We start from the raw sequence: 20,031 nt of genomic DNA on the forward strand, positions 1-20,031 counted from the left end.
CAAATTTTTTGGGAAGTGGGATATATTTATTTAATTTTGAAATATGAGATATATTTGTTTGAATTGCATGCGTATGTATATTTGTAAGAAAAACTTGTGTCCTTGCATATTGCCTGCAGAGGAAAATCATGGACCTATAGAAGCGTAGGGAATCATTAATTGCAGCGCTAAGTTGATGATAATAAATAACATAGGAACCACAAATCTTTTAATTAATTTCTCTGCCACAAACGTTATTGTTTCCTATTCTGTGGGTACTGCTAAAGTTGGCTACATATTAACATTGTTTTTTTCTTTTTTAATTAGTTTATGCTATACGTAGTCTTAAATCTAATATGATTTTCGTATTTGATGTGGATATAGTTCGTGATGATGCTAACGTTATCCACATCCAATATGATTAAATTTCACTCTCAGCCCGGCCCGATTCAGACTGGCTTAATGAACAGAGGATTAACACGTTGGTCATATACAAGTTGAATATGACCGTCATCTTTATTAGATATTTTTTTAATCGAAACTTACATTATATATTCGAAAAATATATTTTATAAAAATAATGTATACGATTTAATTATTTTATCCTATAGCATGACAACAAATCCCACAAATACATCTTGTGTAACTTATTATTTTCTCAACAGCAAGTTCCTCTTTCCAAGCCATTGGAACAATTGATGGAAAATTTGATTGTGGATACCTGGTTTCAATCAAAGTGGGGGAGGAGACACTAAATGGTGTGCTCTATCATCCAAGCTGTCCTGTTGGTAATTCTGTGTTGACTCCTCGACCCTGCAACACTATCATATCCTACACCCAACAGCTTAACCAAACAGGTCGGAGGAGGAAAAGAAGATCAGAGATCCGGGCCGTCCGAAACCCAACAGGAGCGGGTACAACTTTTTTGCAGAAAGACATTCACATCTGAAATCTCTATACCCGAATAGAGAGAGGGAGTTCACAAAGATGATAGGGGAGTCATGGAACAAGCTCTACTCTGATGAAAGAATGGTACGACTATATGGCCATCTATATATATGATTTGGTATCAGATGCAATCCATACTTTAATTAATGTTGTATAAAGTATATTTCCCGAGTCCCATGTGTATTCATTTGCATCATATGTATAATTGTAACACAGATTTACCAAAGCTATGGAGTCCAGGACAAAGAAAGGTATTAGAGAGAACTGAAAAAGTACAGGGAGAGACTGAAGATAGAGCAATCCCATCATTTGACTCGCTTGGATCTTTTACATCGGTACATAAAACTCATGGTTTTCTCGTGTGTTTCCAACGTGGACTTCGATTTGCATTACCAACAAACTTTGTCACTCCTTTGAAGAAATTACTATCAATAAATATAGTGTGTGTTCTGTTTATAAAAATAACCCTCGGTACATATTTAAATATGTAGCAGATACGCGCTTTTTTTTTAAAAATAAATTTACATCTTTTAATTATACCAATGTTTTTTCTAAGTTGGTTTGTAATGTATAATGTATTTATCGAGACAACGAAAGGATTTTCTAATTTTCATCCAATTTTATATAAATTTATATTATTATATGATTCTATCTTCCATTCTCACGTATTTTTTTAATTTACATAATTGTATGAAACTAATACACATGAAAATGACTAAATATAAACATTATTATACCAAAAATATAGAATTAAGTGAAACAAACAATTTTTTTTTAAAAAAAAAATTTGTTAAAAAAATCCTAATGAAAAAGTTGGTACTAGTTCAAGCCACGTTGACAAGTTTAGGGTGCCCAGCTGTCTCAATAAAAGAGAGAAATCAATGTAGTGTGCTTAGTTTCCCTATTTTGGTTAACATATTTTTTTAATCCACTCTATTAACACCCAGCGAACACTGTAATACAAAATATCCAAATAGCCATAATTAAGGATCGAATTATCAGAGTTCAACGGAAGATTCAGTTTCGTTACGCTCATAAAACAAGAAATCTGATAAGTAAAAAGCTAGCGAGCCAGCATAATTCAATTATTCCTCCATGTGATTGTCCTCGGTTTTCTGTTGAGAAACTTGGACCTTGATCTTCGGTAACGTGAGTGAGGGATCTTGCTGGAGAACAGCAGGCGCTTTGACCATGTGAATGCTCTGTTCCAGTTCCCTTGATGCTTCTCTCTGCAACTGGGCCTTCTTTCCCTTCATTCTGTTCAAAGTTGTAATACATGTCAAAATTCCATTAAATATAAATTGACGTAAAACAGAAACATTCAATGGTTGGCAAGGAAGACCTCTTGGCGTGGTGCCTTGCTTCCCTATCAATTCTGACTTTATCAATTTTCTTGATAGCCTTGAGAGTATTTTCTGTCACATTCCTATCATATCTCTCGGGCCTATTGCGTTTCCTCTCAAATTCAAATGTTGAATCCTTACAAGTTCAAACAACACCAAAGAGAGATATTAGCTTGTCGCAGTTGAATCGAGTAGGATATGAATGAACAGTGATGACAATTCTAACCTGAGTCATGTCCTTGCCATGTAGCCGTCTGTAAGCCTTGGTCCATTTTACTTTACGAGGGTTCCTCTTCATCTTGAAGTTTTTGTGGCATTTAGATCGACAAAACCTAAAGATCTGCATAACCAAAAGGTTGGCCATTTATGGACTCAAATTGTACAAAAACTAAAAACAAACACTAGATGTCACAAGTTTTGAGAGAAAGCACTGAATCTTCTTTCATATACATTTGAGAATCAAAATTTGATTGATCATCATCCCAGAGTACAATTACTGTAACAAAATCCCCAAAAGCTTAGCTGCATATGTCAGCCCACTAAACAAGATAAATCAATGTGATAACAGTTATGCCCTTCTCATCAAATTCGTAATCAAAATTTCCCCTCACGCTCAAGCACTTCCCATTTTAGAAATCTACAATTTCACAGACAGGTGAAAACAATCAGTATCCTGCCAATCGATCCATTCCAGCAAAATAAATACATCAGAGATTAATAACGCTTCACATAAGTGAAACTGTGAGACAAATAACCAAATTAAAGATGAAATTTTTAATAGATATGATCTTCCATGAGTCACTCCAAATTTTAATCAAGTTTAACCACAATTTTGGCAACAAACAAAACTATACAGAGAGAAATAGGTAGGATGAAAACTCTAACCTTAGCATCATTTCGAACATACTGAATCCCGTGCCCAGGATAAACAGTAGAAGAACAAAACCAACATTTCTCCAACCTCATGGTTCCTCTATTTCACAGTAAAGAACACTACCTATTGGTTGTACAGTCAACGGAAAAAAATATACTCCCTGCGATTGCGAACGTTTTAAATAAGTACCATGGACCAGCAAGAACAAAACTAATCAGTTTTCGGGTCAGACACAACATGAATATTCACATGAAGTGTGTTCGCATTTTCAAAGCACGAATAATAAATTTAATGAGATCTATCACATTATCGTGCTTGTAAATAGATATGTGACAGTTTATTATGGTTGAATAATTATAATGCAAAACTTGTATAAATGTTAATCAAAGCAAATACTAGGCTAAAATTCATAAATAAACTATTAAATTTTCTGTAAAAAACCACTTTAAAAACCTAACGTACGAACATATGCAGATCCACGTACCACTGAAAGATCACACCCGCGAGCAAATCTACGAAATTAATACGAAAAAATGTTAGTACAAAATAAAAAAACAAAAACTGCGAAAAATTGATAGAGTTCCGCTACTACCAGATAAGAAAGGCGAAAATCGCGTAAAGAAAATGTTCGCGAACCGTGGTATATATAGAATGCTAGCGACGGTTTGTGCTAAAACGGTCGCCATTAGCGACGGTTTTGCACTAAACCGTCGCCACTCGCGACTGTATTATAAAAACCGTCGCTGACCCAGATCGGCGACGGTCTGTGTAACCGTCACTAATATTGCGACGGTTTTGGTAAACCGTCGGTATAAACGGTTTATCCTTCAACCATCCGTTTTTATTATTTTAGGACCGGGTTTTTAGCCCTTTTTTCAAAAATTAAATTTAATGCTGTTCAACTCAAGTATTTTAAATCATATGATACCCAAACACTTTATATCTATCTCTTTCATGTATATATATAGCATTGGCATTACTAGATGTGCGTGATAGACATATTGAAGTAGAAAAACGACTATGAAAATTATCATAGCTGCTGAATCTTATATATATTGAGCTACAATATATACAAAAAAAAGATGCATAATTATGTGAATATAGAATCATGAATTGTAAATATCAATAATTAACTGATATTTCTGATATCAATATCTCAAATTTAGAACAAATTCTCAGGTTTAATACCCAACAATAACAAAATTTTATTCAAATTCTCATGTGTTCGTAAATTAAATTTTCAAAGTTTTGTTTTGATATATTAAATTTTAATTTTCGTTTATTAAAAAGGTAAGTGAACATTGTAGCGACGGTTTTTGCAAAAACGTCGCGATTAGCGACGGTTTTTACTTACCGTCGTTAATAGCAACAGTTTCTATCTTATCGGCGACCGTCGCTAATAGCCACACTCATCTAATATACCCGTCGCCAAGGTGAAAGACATAAATATAAACGTCACCAAGGCGGTGAAAAAACCCGACGCAAAAAAAGGCGACATGTTTATTCAAACAGTCGCAATATTAGCGTCGGTTTTTGATAAACTGTCGCTACCTTTATTAGGGGACGGTTTTATGAAAATCCGTCGCTATAGTAGCGACGGTTATAGGATAAACCGTCGCTGTACTCCACAGTTTGAGCCGATGTTTTATGTTTTATTCCCGGTATATATTTTTACAAAAATAGCTGTCCGATGTGATCACCCTCCAAGCCCAAGTCCTAGCACACATATAAGATGTGTACGTGTGGCTATGATTTCTACATATAAAATAATCTTATTCTGCCATAGCTGATACTTTTCTTCCTTTAATCACTTTTCTATCAGACACCACCTATGTCTCAGGATCTGTTATCTATAGCTGAAGTACTTAAATATTATGCCAATACATCTGATGATGCTACGTCTAATATTGGTGGGTGATAAATGTTTAGATTTAGCTGCAGGTGTCCTAAATCAATTTAGTCGAGAAATTGAAAGTACGACATCTTTCCCTGTTACTGCATCTACTTACGTTTTCCTCTTAACATCATATTGATTAAAGATTCACACAGAATACCTTTCAAAAAAAAAAAAAGATTCATACATAATATATATTATAGAATACGCAAAATATGCATGATCAAGGACGTTCTTACAACATTGACATGCAAAATATTTCTATGGGTAAAATTGTAATATCGATCTTATAAATCTCGTTTTTTTTTTTTTTTTTTGTATTTTTGTAATCCACGTTGTTAAATTTTAGCTTTAGTCCGTTGTTTTGTCATCATTTTAATAATTTTTTGACGTAACACTTATGCGACATCAATATAGGGTTGACGTGGTGTTGTTACACTGTTAACAACATAAACACTCTCGATGAAGAAATATTAAAATTGCTATAAAAAAGCTCATGATTAATTTTGAAATGTGATAGCTTAGTGACTAAATAGAAAAATAACTAAATAAATATGATCAAAATGGTAATTTTTTTTGTTTACATGTATTGTATCATGTAATCCAATGCTTATATCTTTAAACACTTAATTTTTTTCTCTCCACCATTCGATCGCATATAGTGGAGTTTAATGTATAGAAATAAAGTTGGCCCATCAACTACAAGCTATAAAGTATAGTTCCATAAATCTCATTTGTGCTTTTTGTTCAGTGAGATAGAAAATCCTTTGACCCGGTTGTATAAAAAAAATTCCAATTCGATTATTAATATATATGGAATAAGAACGAGTTTCAGCTTCGATAGACTCAGTCTATCCGACAAAATGAATGATAAATTTATTTCTGCGAATAATTTTATGAACCTAGTATGATCTGTTCATGAATGAGACTCGCTGGACCAGGGACATAGGATTAAATTTTAATATAAAATGAGCTTAAATGTGACCTGAATACAATTCGGATAACCGAATTGACTCACGTACGAATCGAATATATATACATAGGAATTGATGATTGTAATTGATAGCTTTAGAGCTCTTCTTCCCCTATGTTCAAATTAATGTCTATAGAGCTAAACGGAGCAAATACATTGAGATTTGAAGTTCTATCCATTAAATACGGTTCTCAACTTGTATCCAATTTAATTAAATGCAATCGTCAAAATAATTTGTTTTGAAATTTTTCTCAAACTATACAAAATACAGAAATTATAATTATGAATAATGAAATCTAAAAAAATTTACTGTATAGTTATATAATAAATCAATAAAAAACAAACAATTTGCAAAATTGTGGGTACAAGCAATAAGAGTCGTCACAATATTATGAAAAATATATTGCATCGGTCTAAAATATATTGTTATTTGTTTTTAGAATAGGTCTCTTGTGAGATGGTCTCACGAAACTTTATCTGTGAGACATGTACCTTTTCTTTACGGAACTTGAACTTTTGATTCAAGGAAATTACTGTTGTTACATAGCTAAGAAACTTTCTTTTTTAATAAACTCAATTCGTGGGCGTGATTTATTTGGCTTTGCGTGTTTATGTAGGATGCATCGATGGGTTTGGTTTTAAGTGCTGCGAACGTGAGAGGTTGGACTACAGGATCGGGCATGGAGGTACCATCAGTTCCAGTCGGGTTGGATTCTGATTTGGATATGGAACGAGTGTCCACTTTCCCGTGGTCACTCTTCACAAAATCCCCACGGCGTCGGATGCGTGTTGCGTTTACTTGCAATGTTTGTGGCCAGCGTACCACTCGGGCCATCAATCCACATGTCTACACTGATGGCACCGTCTTTGTACATGTATCCATTTCCTTAAAGTTCATGTTTAATTTTTTTTAAAAAAATGTTAGCTTTCGTACTCTTGCATTAATATCAAGATTGTAATCTTGAGGATAATATTGAACACCGCATTGGATTTAATTTATCGTTCATTGAATAATGAGTGAATCTATTGAGCATTTAGTATATTAAATTAAACTAGTGAGAGGACGAGAAAATATGAGAATCCCGTGACCAGATGATTTGGGCCGTTGAGGGGGAATATTAAGTTTAAGAAGGTAATCATGAAATTTCAAGATTTTTCCATCGAAGGTAGGCTTCCCAGATCATCTCTATGCAACGTTGTAACCCATTATTGTAAGCTTACAGTGATTGCAACTAGCTTTGAGGCTCAGTTCTCCCGCGGTGTGCCTCAACACAAATCAAAGGTTCATTCTTTTGATGAAGCTCGCACCTCGAGTCTGCATGCTTTTTTAAAACAAAAAACTGTCTGCCTGCTTTTCAAGTGTGTCTTAAATGTGGGGTTTGTAAATACAAAGTAAATTGAAAGATTATGGTCATTAATTATTCTGATAGGCTGAGAAGTATTTACTTTAGTGTTTGATAGTTTTATATGGATCTTTTCATCTGAGGCACGTCACTAGGTACATGCTTAAGTTGCGTCAATGCACTATGCTGTCCATGAGCCCAAGTGCATATTGCACTTTTTAATAAGTAGCTTGCATATTAGAGAACAAGACATTTAGGTTTGATCACTGGAGTATTTTATCTTAGAATAGTCTTTCCATGGAATTCCTTTGTATTTTGGCAGTGTTGTGGGTGCAATATATTTCATAAACCGGTGGATAACTTGAATCTATTCCATGACATGAAATGCTATGTCAATTCGAGCTTCAACCCGGACCGAGAGAATGCTATGGCTTCAAGTATTTTGACATGGATGAGGACAACAATAATGATATATTTCCACTCATATGAAAGGTGGCATATGCTATGCAAAGCATATTAGGTATCCATTTTACATGTTAAATGTACCTTTATTCGGCCTATAGGGGAACTGTATATTATTGTGCTTGTAAATAGATATGTGACATTTTATTATGGTTGAATAATTATAATGCAAAACTTGTATAGATGTTCATCTAAGCAGATGCATAAGGTGTGATGGCATATTTATGGGTTAGCAACGCACCGTAATGACACGCGTGCCTTTTACTTGAATTGGTTTGTGTTTTCAATTTTGTGAAAGAATTGAAAGCAGTAAATGGAATGATGCGCTGAATCTACATTATCTACTATCCCTTTTCACGGTTCATTTTTATGAGAATGAAACAACTTTTAAGAAATTTACATGTATTCAACAATAATGATATGACCAAAATGACTGTCTAAACCAAATTATAGCTCGACACACTATCTTTTTATCTTTGGTTTCTTCTATATTTGTAAATCTTTAGCTTATGAAGTTCATATTCCATAGACATTCATTTACACATCGATACATGAAAAGATCGATGCAGCTAAAGATCTAGACTGTAATCTGAGCCGCTAAGTATTAGCTTTAAACTAGGGGCTCTGCAGGGTTTGAAGTATCAATGCTGCAATGAGTGGCAGCAGGAGGAGGCATGATCATTGTGCTTTGAATGAAAGCTATCATCTGTACAAATCAAGCAACTCATCATAATTTAACTTTCCCGACCGAGCAAATATCTTTGTAAATGTGGCTTTTATTTTCAATTCTGATAAGTGACTTACAGCAGCAACGCCAGAGCACATGATGCTGAATCCAGGGAAATAGAATGGTGCATTGTCTGATAGAAACAAAGCTGATATAGAAAAACAAGAAATTCTTGGGATAAGATTAGGTTTTCGTAATTTATGGAGCACCACATTCCATCAAATATCGACTCAAGCTCAGTAGTCGCGACGCTTTCGATTAGTAGAATTCTAGCTCAACTGATGCTTTAGGAAATCGAACTTCTGGAGTAGTATTATCTATTCAAAAAATACTCTGTTTTCCAATTCTTGGTTTTGAATGCGCTGCTAAGTAAAAGCTTTAGCTTATGATAGATATGCAGCTCAAATAAATGATTGACATTTGTTGCTAATATACATCTAACTATCCCATATAGAAAAACCAAATGGTTCGGGTTACCTGCTAAAGGGCTGAAAGCAATTGGAGAGACGATGCTAGCAAAGGAACATATGCCTGTAATGCACCCTTGAGCCTTACCCTAAAAACAACCAAGCAACCATATTCGAAATCTCATGGCTTTTTCTAAAAGAACATTTCAACTCGAATCTAAAATGAAATAAGCCAACATCGACGCCTATGTGATTTACCTGTTCATTTGGACCAGTTTGTTTAGATGCAATGCTCCTTAACTGCACATTAACCGACAATAAGAAGATACTTGTCAAAGCTTGAAACTAAGCATCGATTCAAGACATAAGGAACCTACGCAAGGCAGGGCAAAAGTAGCCACGACGGAGATCATAGCTGCAGCGTAAGGAACCTGAAATTTCAGAAATTTAAAAATTATCCATCAAATTTTCCATAATGGAAAATTCTCATCCACGATTTTTGAGAAACAGGTCAAGAAACGTACCCAAGGTGCCCATGCTACGCTGTAAAGTATCATCTGCAATGAACAAATCAAACCAGTTTTATCAGCTATTCAAGTAAATTGTCTGTCAAATTTATGTAAAGTTTAGCACAAAGATTTTCTTACATTAGCAAAGCTGAAAAAGAGACCTATAGAAAGCATCTTTTCTTCTCCCATGAAAGGAGTTAGCATTGGCATGATAATCAGCTGAAAGTTTACAAACGAATCACAGTCACGAAAAGTTTATAATAAAATGATATGAATACAAGGGAAACAGCTACCTGTGATATTGCTCCCGCGATTCCAGCAATTATCATTAGATCGGCAAATTGGTCTTTGTTGAAGTGAAACTGAGCCTTCAAGTAGTACTACATTGAGGTTGAGTAGGAAAAAAACAGATCATTAATTATAGACGTTTTTCTTCATAAAATCTAATATTCTAGATCACTGGAACATGTCAAAACATGTCACAAACCATCAAAGAAGCATAAAGGCCAACATCCGCAACATTGATGAAGAACGCAACCACTGCTGCTTTTGAAAATGTGGGGCTGCAGAAATGATGAATACTTATCAGAGAAAAAATTGTGATTTAGAACGATTACAAATAAGATTTTAAATTTTTTAGACTGCCCTGTTAACCGGCACCCGTCCTTGCATGTGATAGAATGATAATGAAGGAATATTTCTACCTTGTCCTTAACAAGCAAATAGTATCATCAAGCAAAGACAGGTTCTTGAAAAGTTTAGATTGTTTTGCAGGAGCTTTTTGTAGAAGACAATCAGTCTCTGTGCTCGCTTTTGCACAATTATCGTTGTTCCCGAATGACTCGCGAAGAAACAATCTCATGTACACCAATGCTATCACTGACATTGCAGCAGCAACCTATATATATACACACAAGATTTTAAAAGAACTCATCTAACAAATAACTAATTCTTTCTTCTCGTTTTTAAAGATTTTGTCTTCATATTAGATTCGTAGATGCCACACTTTTTAAAAAAAATACTAGTTTTGCTCGTCTACGAAAATCATATTAAATGTAGCGTTATCGATATCATTTCATGTAGCATCAAGCCTGATTTCCTAATATTCATAGATTACGAAAGGTGAAATATACTTGAAACGTAGCAGAAGAGGAAAGAAATCGAGTCGACAGATTCCCAAAGACGAAAGAAGAAGATGCAAAGCCTGATATGATCCCAAACACCGAAGCTCGTTTTCTCTCTGGAACATTATCTGCCTGCAACCAACTCCATACACACAAATACTTTTTTTTAAAAAATGGTAAATTTCTCGATATAATCTGTATCTCACCCGCTCAACAATATGGTACTAAACGGGAACATGTCGCCGTATATTAAATTCAATTCCTCAGTTTTGTGTTGTATATCCTTAATGACGCTGGAAATGGAGAAGTGACGTACCACATATGCAAGAGCAAGAAAATGGACGCTTCCTTCTGTTGCCATGGCAATCACAGTTTTTAGCAAATAATAACCGTAAAAATAATATTTCGTCCTTCCGTAAGCCAATATCACTGTCAAAAATAAATCATATCATTAATGTATAGTCCATTTTTCATCGAATATCATGAATAACAAAGCATGCAACATTAATAAAAAAAATTCATGTGTTTTTTTAATTAAAAAAATAGCTGTTTTTCAACATATGTCACAGTGAGTTCATCGGTCATGATTTCTTCTTTATTTAATACGGGCTGACTGCACACTTTATTCTTTTATTCATGATTAATGTTTTCATCCTTTTTTCTGCTTTATATTTTCATTTTTTTTCTCTTTTTAAATTTTCCGAGTAAAAATATTCCTTCAAAAGAAATCCAACAATTTGATAATCCGCGACTTCATCTTTTAATATAATATATGTTTAACGTAATGTCCATGAGTCCATCCCAACTACAATAAAATAAATAAATAATATTATATTTGGGAAGTGTGTATCCATCGCTAATATATAATACTCATTATATATATATATATATAATGAATAAGAGTCGAGAGAAGCGAAGATACCTAAAGGAAAAATGGAGAGAGCCATAGGGAGTGTGAGCATGAGCTTTCTGCCATAAGTATCAGAAAGATTCCCCACCAATGGCATCACCACAAGCGATCCCAGCCCAATTATCTGCACCCATTTTATATAATTTACATCTGTGTGAGTACGTAACTTCAGAAGACATCCAACACATATTTTTCAGCAACAATTCAAATTAATATTTTGTCTAGAAAGCAGATTATTGTCCTTTTTTTTTCCCGATTCAGCGAGTGTCTTGATTAATTTTTTTTTACCGAAAAACAAAAATTGAAGTTTATTTAAATTTATTTATAAAGTTCAAATGTAGAATTATTCGGAAAAGTCATATCATGTAATTATTTGATATGGCTTTGATGTTCTCATTTCGGTCTCCACGCCATACCTCGTGCACTGGCTTTCATAGCAAGCAATGAAAAAACATTAGCATATGGGCGACAAAGCATGCATGCTCTGTTCTGCCATATATATATATATAATAGTAAAGTCCATCAATCGTCTATGTTCTACACTATATCCTCTTTTTAAGTAATTAAATATTTTTCATATATTAAATATACACACACACACACACTAATTTGTAAGAAAGGCAAGATATATTCAGATATTATTTATATGCATAAAAGAAAGAAGAAACGTAATAATTAAAATTGGGGCAAGACATATAAAATAATAATTAAAGTCTCTAATTTGCTTTTGCTTTTTCAAACATATGAAATTACAAAGAAATAAACAAACAAATAAAAAGTGTGACAGAAATTTGAGTTACTTGATCCGTTAACCCGAGTCATGGGGGAGTGAAACCCAACTCCCAAGCAACGTTTCTTTGTGTTATATATGTTTATTTCTTGATTAATAATCTCGTGGGTCCACCTTAATTCTTTTTTCTTGAAACAAGTAATAAACCATCGGAATTAAATTTAAAGGAGCTTTATTATAAGCACGTTATTCTCTGAACATCGACACATATTTTCTTTTTTGGATGTGGATTTTAATCGCAACAACCTATATATTTAAATAGCAAAAAGAGAGGCCATTTTCGAATTCTTTGCACCCAAACGTAAATGCTAAAATGGTAATGTGTGTGTATAGGTAGTAAATGCATGCTAACAATTTGTAATGTTGTAATAATTGTCAGGCCATCGCTCATGGTCTGGACTGTATATATATATCAAGGAATTAATATCAAAGGGGAATTTGCTGCGTACATGAATATTGACAAATGGCAAAAACATTTCCTCATTATTAGTAGCCGGATAATGAAGCAATGTACCACAAGTGTAAATAACAAATAAATACGCAGAACACTCCTCTTTTACATAATTCATGGGTAACGACCACAAATTCAAATAAATGAATATTGCATGAGAATTCAATATTATTTATATATAGATTTTTAAGATTCAATATAGATTTTTAAGATTTAGATGATATCGAGAAATGAAGAAAAGATCACGAATAATATGATCAAGACTTAATAATTGAAATATCGACGAAAAGTGGATTATGTTCGTAGGCGATCACATTCAAGGACTAATGCTTTGATGCTATATCAAAATATAAGAAAATGCAAACAATTTGGCATCAATAAAAATGGATTAGTAACAATAACTTATATATCTTAAAACAATATTTAAGTGCGTACGTACAGCTTGTTGAGCTCCTGTGAGATAAATGGCCAAGGAACATTTCTCTTTTCCAGGGCAAATCGCCTCCATTGTTACGTCAGTGATGGCCGGAACCACCATGAAATTGGCGAAGCAGTAGAGAAACACCGTCATGAACAGGTGGCTCAGCGCTCCTCTAGACAGCTTCTCCATATCCTGTAATATGCTGTTGGGGTGGTGTGTTGTAGGTGTTTGTGTAGCTCTTTTATAGTATCCAGTCAGTACTGTTTTATAGTGAATTGCATGTGTAGGATTTCATTCTTTTTCTCTAATGAAAGGAAAAGTAAATAAAGATTAGAAGTTTCAATGGATTTTGATAAAGAAAGTTGAAGAATTAGTGCCCAAAGAAAATTAAAGTAGATTATTCGTGCTTTACTTGAGAGTGAGTAATATATATATATATATATATATATATATATATATATATATATATATAATCTTTAATTTTTTTGTTTGGGGAGGTGGGGTGACCCAAGTCAAAGAGTAACGAAAGTGCGACATCGAAAGGATGCGTAGCTTGTAAGTTCATGCAAGGCATAGAAATAAAGGAAATAAGCTTGTTTAATTAATTAAAGAGTGAAATTGTAGATCAATTTTTTACGCGTTAATGCCTACAAGGTTAAGCAAGATGTTGTTTACCTAGTTAAGTGATTTGTAGGCTATTGTGTTACTACTGATGTTTATCTAGTGCGCATTAAAAGATAGCAGTTGTAGGCAGGGACGAAGCCACACCATTTTTCACCCGGGCTGTTCCAAAATTTTTTTAAAAAATTTATATGTAATTTTTTTTATAATTTTGGATAATTTGATATTAGCCCGAGTAGATCAATTTAAAATATTAAAAGATTTTAGAGTTTAAAATTCTAGCCTGGGTATAATCAGATTCCTGGTTCCGCCACTGGCCACCCCAAAGGTTGGGGTGAGCTCCAGCCCAGGCTATATTTTTTGGCCTAATTAATAATATGGATTGAGTTTTATTTTTTTTAAAAAAAATTAGCCTTGTTTTTCTAATTTACTAAAATTTTTAGCTCATTTCTTGAGGTTTTTTTTCACATAGTCGTTCCCCCAAAATAGAAACAAGAGGATGAGAGCTGCTAGTATGCCACTGAAAATTTCAATCGAAGCCTGTTGTTTTAAAAAAGTTAGCCTTGTCTTTTTAATTTACTAAAATTTTTAGCCCATTTCTTGAGGTTTTTTTTTTTTCACATAGTCGTTACCCCAAAATGGAAAGAAGAGGATGAGAGCTAATAGTATGCTACTGGAAATTTCAATCGAAGCATGCTGTCCACCCCCCCCCCCCCCCCCCCCCCCCCCCCAAACCACCGTTAGCTCAGAAGTTAGGTTTGTTCCCATCTCAATACCAACCAATTTACTATCAAGAGCAAACACATTACTCTTCCAGAAATGGATGGTCTCGTCATTGTTGCCTTTTTTGATTTTAGATCAATGTTTTCAAAAGCATGCTTCTGCGTTTTGATTAATGGGATTTTAGCACAATGACAAGATTTAATTTTTGTCGTGTTGTTAATGATGATTGATTAATGCAGTATTGTATGTGCCAAGATTGGTCCATGTGCTATGCCCTCTTAGATTAATCATGATTTGTCTCATGTTGATATTTAACTTTAATGCAATTTTGTTATCGCTATGAATAATTGTTCTTTAGCAAGTAGTTTATGCTAGTTTAATCATTCAGCCCAGGATCAAAATATTTTCTGGCTACGTCTCTGGTTGTAGGTTCTCACGAAATCAAAAATAAAAAAAGTTGAGCCAGATGTCTCTTATGAGTCACATACTCGCAAGATAAATACAATTTTTGTCTTATAACTTGACCATTTTCTATTTTTAGTTATGTGAGTTTCCAATTTGTAATTTTAATCCTTTAAGTTTAGAGTAGGTCTTCTGTGAGATGGTCTCACGAATCTTTATCTGTGAGACGGATCACCCCTACTGATATTTACAATAAAAAGTAATATTCTTAGCATAAAAAATAATATTTTTTCATGGATAACCCAAATAAGAGACCCGTCTCATAAAATACGACCCGTGAGACTGTCTCACACAAGTTTTTGCCTTAAGTTTATGCTCATGTCGGCAATGTCTGATACCACGTAACCAATTTTTGATATCACCTCATCAATTTCCGTCGTCATGTTAGCATTTCGTGGAAAAGACAACTAAAAGTGATAATAGACAAAGACTTGCAAGAGTAAAAGTGCAACTTGAAAATTTACATACTAAATATAAAAAATACCAAGTTACAGTGCCCAAAAATTATAATTTATAATATAATATTTAAATAAATTTAAATAAACAAAATTGATCAATATAAAAATAGTAATATATTTTTATTTGGTTAAACTTTAATTTATGCACAATTTGCATATTTTCATGACGTATTTTTGAAAAAAAAATAAATTAATAAACATTAATTATGATAAACAAATGATTAATTAATTTCACTTAAACTAAAGAAAATTTGAGTTAAAAAAAACATGTTTGTATTGAAAATTAATTTAAAAATATTTGCAAAATTAATTTTTTTTTATCAATTTAGTTATTAAAATTATTAACATACTTTTCTATGCATACTTTGCAAATATCTCATTTTATGTTTTTGAAAAACATTCAAACAAATAGTAATTATGATAAATAAATATTTTAGTTAACCGAAAATTCAATTGAATCTAACAAAAAGCTAGTAAAAAAAATTATGGTTTACTTGAAAATTCATATCCAAATAAGTAAAAAATTATGATTAAATAAATTAAATATATTATTTATGTCAAAATCCCGTTCCTACGAAAATTAGGTCATATAGTTTAACAGAACAAATTCAAATACTATATCAAATTAGTAAAGTAATTTTTTCCATAAGCTAATTTATAGATGGTAGTCTTGTTTCCATTCCTTCATGTTTAGCCTTTTACGGCTCTGGCTTTGCGTAGATCCAATTAAAATTGGACGGTTTATTCGCAAAAATCACCAGCCCGGAACAAAAACATATCTTGTTTTTTTTTTTTTTTTAAAAAAGTCTAATTTCGGAGATTTTTTTCCTTTCTCTTCTTTCTTTCTGTCTTTTTAACGTTATAATCAAGAATAAAAGTATACATTGGCAAGTTAAATTTAAATATAAGCTTTTTTTATTCATTTAAATCTAGAAAAGTACATTTTTGCTTATCAGTTTTTTTTTTTCGATTTTAATTTCAACCATTTTTTTATAAATTTTAAGGCTTGAAATTTTTTTTGGTTTTTAATATTTTTTATGTTAAAATTATTATAAATAAAACGTAAGATTATAATTTTAAAATCAAGGATCATTCGGAATCATAAGGAAACATGCCTCTGGCGCTATAACTAACCTTGCCAATTGCCGATGGGAATTGGGAAACTCTATCCTTCAAACGGGATATTTATTAATGAACCGGATACATTACTCATTTGCAGATTTTTTTTCAGTTGAAGGCGACGATTGTAACAATTTTGATTTGCAGATTTACTTTTGAATTAAAGATGAAAACAAAGAAATAAACGAAAAAAATGAACTTTTGATCAAATTTACTTTCTTGTCTTCTTGAGAAACAATTGCCACAAAAACTAGTTGTTAGCCTAGATTTATACTTGGCCCAAGTTCTGAAGGCACAGCAAAACGAAGGTCCAAGGAGGTAAAAAGTATTTGAGCGGTAATATGTCTCGTGGTGTGTAAGAAGTTCTCAATTGCTACAAGATGAAAGAAAACTCGAAGAATGAATTATTTTAGAATGAGGCGAGTGAGTTCTATTTAAAGAGTTCTTTCACGCATTTTGCATTAATTAAACGTGTTTCCAACGGTTTCCCCGGTCAATCATCAACTTTCATTAATTGTGTTTGTCAACTTGTTTGCTGAGATTTTCATCAACAAAGCTACAACAAAAAGCTCTTTCAATTTTAGCTTAATGACATCGCATATTTTTAGTAGAATTTCCTCCGTTTCTTTCAAGTTTTAGCATACTCCTTCAGTTTTTTTCAATTTTAGTTGTAAACTCATTATCCCAAATCATAATTAAATTAGATTATTGTACATGAGTTTTTCCTGCAATTTTCATCATATTCCTCAGTTTAATTTGTAGTTTTGTGGCTATATCAAGAAAGTCAGAACTAATGACCAAATCGAGATCCACAAAACTTGGTTAAAGAAATTTGATCAAACATAAATTTGGCACGATCATGTACCTGACACGTCCTATCAATTTTCTGTGGTTGACAATTCTCTCTGAATGTTAATCAAGAGATCTATATAATCGTAGCTTAGTCGCTAATATTCTGCTATAGCTAGTTTGTTTTATATCATCTCATGAATTTGTTCGTACCATATTATGTTACCAGAAACGTGAAGAACTTTCTGCGTGGGCATGCTAACAAGCTAGGTCGCCTTACCTCCTTAAACAAATTTACTTTTTGGAAGCAATTTGAGAGTATTTAACATGAGCTAACACTTTCGATAAAATATACTTTCCTCCGTCTCCACTCATTTAGGTTTGTGCGTGTTTTCACACGTATTAAGAAAGTATTTGAAAATGTAAATTTTTTAAAGCAATTTTTCATCTTGCCTTAATGAAGATTTTAATTTGTTTAAGTAGTTAATAACATTAATTTAATAGGGATAAAATGGTAAAAGAATTGGAAAAAGTTCACTAAATATGAAAATTAGACTATATATTTGGGACAAATATATGGAAAAAGAAATAGAACCTAAATGAGAGGGACGAAGAAAATAATATAAATATGACAAATATTATTATATTTTTACAATTGATGATTCAAATGAATTTAAAATTAAAAAATATGAGACCCATTTTTCTCTCGATTTTTTAAACGAGGGAAAAAAAACTATAATTCAAAAAATCCTCGGTGGCCACTCAGAAAACAAATAGTAGCCAGTGGATGGTAAACTCGCTGGTGGAGCCAGCTTGACACCATATTTACTTCCAAAATTAGATTTGAAAGTTGGAATCGAACACTTGTCTCGTAAGAGCAGATTGCATGGTTAGTGCTTTATTTATTTATTTAAAGATAATAAAAAGCAATGTGCACGCAACTCTCTATGCATTCCCACTCGTCAATCCATATTTATTAACGTTCTTCTCAGATTTTCAAGAAAATTAACTACCGAGGACGTTATTTTACACATGAGAGTATTTATGAATCCAGCAAGCGTATAACTTTCGAATATTCCCTCTTTTAATACAATATTTGCAAAATATAATCAAATAAACCAATGCTAGTTTAACTAATTCAAATTAAAACATGATTTACGAGGAGGAGTATTAAATACATTTATGGGTCAGAGCCAAACAGTCCCTTATCCGCTGGACCCTTGCCATCCCACTATAAAGTGTAAACCCCCTCTCACATTTCTTGGCATTTCAACCATCAGCCATGGTGTGCGCCACGCTAAACCCTCCATAAAATCAAGATCCGAGCACGACAAAAATGCTCGTTTCGATTTTTCTCGCTCTGTTTCTACCGTGCGCAGGGATGACAGCGGTGTTCCTGGTGTACATCTGTTTGCTGTGCTATGCAGCAAGCACCAACAATGGAAACGCTAACCAGGAGTTCCATTCACCCGTAAAACCCAATCAACACAACGGGCTCTCGTCCTCGGATCTTGAAAAGCTCCCGAAAGTCACCGGAAAAGACTTGATTCTGGGCTCGGATTGTGCTATATGTTTAGACGAAATCGAGAGTGAGCAACCCGCGAAACTGATACCGGCCGGTTGCAATCATGGATTTCATCTGCATTGTATCGACACCTGGTTGTCCAAGCAACCCTTTTGCCCGGTTTGTCGGGCCAAGATTGGATCTGAATTCTTCAATCCGCCGGAGAATGATCCATGTTGAAGAGGCGAATATGTATTCGTATTCTGCGTCTAAATAAAGAAGAGTAATTAATCAATCATCGGCAGTTCAATTATGGTTTTCATTCTTTTTTTAAGTTGAATTTTTTTTGTATCTAATAAGACGAGAAGGACCTAAATTCATACCATTCTCTTTGTACATTCTAAAAGTTTTACCACAATTTTCAGCTCTCACCATTACATTTAACTAAACTGAGACTTCCAAATAATTTTTATTTTGACAGAATTATGTACTTCCAAAATTAATTAAATTATATATATATATATATATATATATATATATATATGTGTGTGTGTGTGTGTGTGGGAGTGTTTAAACTAGCATAGCACGAGAAAAATGAGAAGAAACGACGATGATAAAAGGAAATTTCGTATACACATAAAGCATTCTCCAATTATAAAATTGCACAATGGTGTGGTGACGAAATGAAGCCATAATGAACTCATTCATTGACGCATTTACCAAGATATTTACAGCCCAACACCATATATACCTTAGTTATTAGGCAACCACATTATTAGAATCGAGGATCCCGTTTATTTTATTACGTATTGACCAAGTGATTATTTAAACCACAAATGGTTAGTTACTTCATTCTAGAATTGTCAATTTTAATTTGGCAAGCTCAGTGGCATGACTCTTTTAAAAAAACTTTCTTTTTGAAAGGTGGTATAAATATTTGTGAGAGATGCGACATAATTCGGGTTATACCTTGATGGGTCTGTTATAATATCAAATTGCAATTCACAACAAAACTTCTGAGTCGAAAATTATCATCAGTTAAAATTTGAATCAGCACTTGAGATTCACATACAACTAGATGAAACAGAAGTTTTGTTATGGCATGCCTTTCTTCTTCGTCAATGGATTCCCAGTACCGGATGCAGGATATATCCATATAAAAACATATTTTGAGTAATATATTTTGGGATGATTTGCCCG

General features: G+C 33.2%; 3 protein-coding genes and 1 long non-coding RNA gene across 5 annotated transcripts; 2 read left to right on the forward strand and 2 right to left on the reverse strand.

Annotated features, from left to right (window-relative positions):
* Positions 1 to 1,893: 1,893 nt before the first annotated feature.
* LOC142532853 (putative ribosome biogenesis protein RLP24) lies at positions 1,894 to 3,652 on the reverse strand. Its single transcript, XM_075639369.1, has 5 exons — positions 3,629 to 3,652; positions 3,156 to 3,304; positions 2,497 to 2,610; positions 2,270 to 2,406; positions 1,894 to 2,184 (listed from the first exon to the last, which is right to left on the reverse strand). The coding sequence occupies exons 2-5, from the start codon at positions 3,234 to 3,236 to the stop codon at positions 2,013 to 2,015; spliced, it is 504 nt and encodes a 167-aa protein (XP_075495484.1). The 5' UTR covers positions 3,237 to 3,304; positions 3,629 to 3,652; the 3' UTR covers positions 1,894 to 2,012.
* Positions 3,653 to 5,210: 1,558 nt separating this feature from the next.
* Positions 5,211 to 8,011, forward strand: LOC142532994 (uncharacterized). The gene is made up of 2 exons (XR_012816649.1): positions 5,211 to 6,886; positions 7,677 to 8,011. It is a non-coding gene; the product is annotated as an uncharacterized LOC142532994 (long non-coding RNA).
* Positions 7,674 to 13,548, reverse strand: LOC142532993 (uncharacterized). Of its 2 annotated transcripts, XM_075639566.1 has the most exons (14): positions 13,174 to 13,548; positions 11,506 to 11,617; positions 10,900 to 11,012; positions 10,593 to 10,715; positions 10,164 to 10,357; positions 9,947 to 10,022; positions 9,753 to 9,839; positions 9,598 to 9,678; positions 9,475 to 9,507; positions 9,328 to 9,381; positions 9,209 to 9,250; positions 9,021 to 9,099; positions 8,621 to 8,691; positions 7,674 to 8,522 (listed from the first exon to the last, which is right to left on the reverse strand). In XM_075639566.1, exons 1-14 carry the CDS (start codon positions 13,342 to 13,344, stop codon positions 8,427 to 8,429), a joined length of 1,332 nt encoding a protein of 443 aa, XP_075495681.1. In that variant the 5' UTR covers positions 13,345 to 13,548; the 3' UTR covers positions 7,674 to 8,426. The 2 variants fall into 2 exon arrangements, with proteins under 2 accessions (XP_075495681.1, XP_075495679.1); XM_075639564.1 differs by having other exon boundaries at positions 7,674 to 8,691.
* A 4,961-nt stretch (positions 13,549 to 18,509) lies between these two features.
* On the forward strand, positions 18,510 to 19,071 carry LOC142532503 (E3 ubiquitin-protein ligase ATL23-like). The gene is made up of 2 exons (XM_075638785.1): positions 18,510 to 18,612; positions 18,707 to 19,071. The coding sequence occupies exons 1-2, from the start codon at positions 18,510 to 18,512 to the stop codon at positions 19,069 to 19,071; spliced, it is 468 nt and encodes a 155-aa protein (XP_075494900.1).
* Positions 19,072 to 20,031: the final 960 nt, after the last annotated feature.

The sequence above is a fragment of the Primulina tabacum genome, chromosome 18, assembly GCF_025594145.1.
Source record: "Primulina tabacum isolate GXHZ01 chromosome 18, ASM2559414v2, whole genome shotgun sequence".
Taxonomy (NCBI): domain Eukaryota; kingdom Viridiplantae; phylum Streptophyta; class Magnoliopsida; order Lamiales; family Gesneriaceae; genus Primulina; species Primulina tabacum.